We start from the raw sequence: 2,904 nt of genomic DNA, 5'->3' as shown, positions 1-2,904 counted from the left end.
GAGAGAGAGAGAGTGTGTGTGTGTGTGTGTGTGTATGTGTATAGTGAGATGTCAGAACCCTACCCAGCTCCACGTTCAGGTCTGTTGGGAACTGTAATTAAGCCCTAGGGCTATATTAACCCCCAAGGAGATGGGCACACTGAATGAACTGGCTTCTCCACAATCCAGTCAGTATTAAACATTTGCTCAAACACTGCTGATGGGTCTTTGTTCCTAATCCCCACCCTCAGTGTAAATACCATGTGCAGCCCCACTCCTGAGGACTGCGTTTTCCCGGTACCCCTGCCCTTAGCCATGGACAACAAGTACATTGTTTCTTTCTGCAGTACATTGTTTCTTTCTGTTTCCGATCTGCCTCCACAGGCCTGTGCATCATCGAGTCTGTGTTTGAGGGTGAGGGTTCAGCAACCCTGATGTCCGCCAACTACCCCGGAGGCTTCCCTGAGGATGAGCTCATGACCTGGCAGTTCGTTGTCCCTGCACACCTAAGGGCCAGCGTCTCCTTCCTCAACTTCAACGTCTCCAACTGTGAGAGGAAGGAGGAGCGAGTTGAATACTACATCCCGGGATCCACCACCAACCCGGAGGTGTTCAAGCTGGAGGACAAGCAGCCAGGGAACATGGCTGGAAACTTCAATCTCTCCCTACAAGGCTGCGACCAAGATGCCCAGAGCCCAGGGATCCTTCGGCTCCAGTTTCAGGTCCTGGTCCAACGTCCACAGAATGAGAGCAGTGAGTAATCCGCACCCTCCCTCCTCTGTGTTGTCTAGGTGAGGCAGCTGCCTGTTCTGCATGTGTGGCAGCCAGGACACATGGACTCTGAACGATGCAGGAGTTTCAGGAAATGGTTGCTAGTCCTGGAGACAGGCTCACGGGCAGACACTGAGCAGGCCTGTGGCTTTAGCGCAGTAAGAAGCAAGCACAGTCCTGCATCCAGGGTCCTAGGCTGGTTTGTCGTTGTTGTTGTTGTTGTTTAAGAGGTGTGTGTGTGTGTATGCTGTAATGTCCAGGTGTCCTTACAGCAATTCTGAGCCACCAGATGTGGGTGCTGGGAACCGAACCTCTACGAGAACAGCAAACATGCTTACTACTGAGCCATTTCTCTAGCCCCAGCTAGTCTGTTTTTAATGAGGACATTGAAAAGTTGCCTTGCAAGACCTCTCGTCTTGACCCTGCACTAGGAACCAGAATGTCAGTCAGAGTCATCGGCTATAACAGTGGGATAGTTACTGTGTGATTGTTGGCTGGACAGCCTCTTACCTGGGACTCACACATTTTTAACCCTGTACTAAATATACCAAACATTACACAATTTTATTTAACTCTAATCAAACAAAAAGATTCAGAGGGGTGTGGCACTAGCCTTAAGTCTTAAGGTTAACAGAAGTAGAGCAAGCTCAAAATCTAGATCCTGTCCAAGGAAGAGAACAGCACAGAGAGTGCTGAGAAAGTGTGTGTGTGTGTGTGTGTGTGTGTGTGTGTGTGTGTGTGTATGTGCGCGCACGCACGCGCATGCTTGTATGTGACTGTGTGTGTGCGTGTGACTGTGTGTGTCTCGGTGCACGTTGTGTATGACTGTGTGTGCATGCGTGTGTGTGACTATGTGTGTGTGACTGTGTGTGCGTGCATGTGTGTGACTGTGTGTGTGTGCATGTGTGTGACTGTGTGCATATGTGTGACTATGTGCGTGCGTGTGTTTGTGACTATGTGTGTAATTGAGATGCCAGGCACTCTGCCTGGGGAACAGTGTTAGGTGTCTTCCATCCAAAGATGGGTTTGTGTGTGTGTCCGTCTGTCCTGCAAAAGTGACTTAAGGAAGGAAGACTTTATTTTGGGTGTGAGTTCCAAGGGATCCTGTCTGTCATGGTGGAGAAGACTTGACAGCAAGGAGTGGCTGGCCACATTGTATCTCTAGTCAAGAAGCAAAGATGAAGGCTGGTGCTCCTAGCGGAGCAGGGGGTGACTGGTCACATTGTGTCTCTAGTTAAGAAGCAGAGAAAGATGAAGGCCGGTGCTCCGCTCATGTTCTCCTTCTTACTCAGTTCAGGACCCAGGTGATGGTGCTGCCCACATTCGAGGTGGATCTTCCCACCTTTATCTAATCTAGAAAAATTTTTCACAGACATACCCAGAGATTTGTTTCCATGGTGATTCCAAATCCTGCAAAGTTGACAATCTAGAGTACCCACCACAAGGGGATGCCCCCAGAGGCAGCCCAGCCAAAGGGTAGCAAAGGGGAGACCAGGAAGAAACCGAGCAATGGGGCCAGGGCTTCTCTGATCCAAAATAGGAGGCGCTGACCAGCAAAAGGTCACCAGTGAGCATTAGGGATGGTACAACCACCCGGGCACAGTCCTAAAGAGTTGAGGAGGAGCAGCGTGTAGCCTTGTATCTGTAATCAAAACTGCTTTTGTGTCTGTGTTACAGACTGCATGTCAGGCCCATGTCCTTTTGGGGAGGTTCGTCTTCAGCCATCCACATCAGAGCTGCCTGCCCTCAACAGAACTTTCATCTGGGACGTCAGAGCTCATAAGAGCATCGGCCTGGAGCTGCAGTTCTCAGTCCCTCGCCTGAGGCAGATTGGCCCAGGCGAGAGCTGTGCAGATGGGGTGACTCACTCCATCAGCGGTCGCATTGACGCCACGGAGGTCAGGATTGGCACCTTCTGCAGTAACGGCACCGTGTCCCGGATCAAGATGCAAGAGGGCGTGAAAATGGCCTTACACCTGCCATGGAACATACCTAGGAACATCTCAGGCTTCAGTATTGCAAACCGGTCATCTATAAAACGTGAGCATGTGCCTCCTGTCCCTGCTGACAAGATGGACATATACAGGATGCTCCAGAGTTTTCCAGATGCAGTACCAACTATTTATGTATTTATTTGGGACGGGGTTTCTCTGT

General features: G+C 50.4%; 1 protein-coding gene across 1 annotated transcript in view; it reads left to right on the top strand.

The window, feature by feature from the left end:
- The window catches only part of Cdcp1 (CUB domain containing protein 1), a 41,614-nt gene that overhangs the window by 28,775 nt on the left and 9,935 nt on the right, over nt 1–2,904 (top strand). The window contains exons 4-5 of the mRNA XM_005348221.2: nt 364–732; nt 2,428–2,790. Coding sequence (XP_005348278.1) covers nt 364–732; nt 2,428–2,790 — 732 coding nt within the window. The remainder of the gene's footprint in view (nt 1–363; nt 733–2,427; nt 2,791–2,904) is intronic.

The sequence above is a fragment of the Microtus ochrogaster genome, chromosome 5 (assembly GCF_000317375.1).
Source record: "Microtus ochrogaster isolate Prairie Vole_2 chromosome 5, MicOch1.0, whole genome shotgun sequence".
In the NCBI taxonomy this organism is placed as follows: Eukaryota; Metazoa; Chordata; class Mammalia; order Rodentia; family Cricetidae; genus Microtus; species Microtus ochrogaster.
The sequence above is the reverse complement of the archived record's forward strand: the minus strand, read 5'-3'. Positions and strand labels throughout refer to the sequence as shown.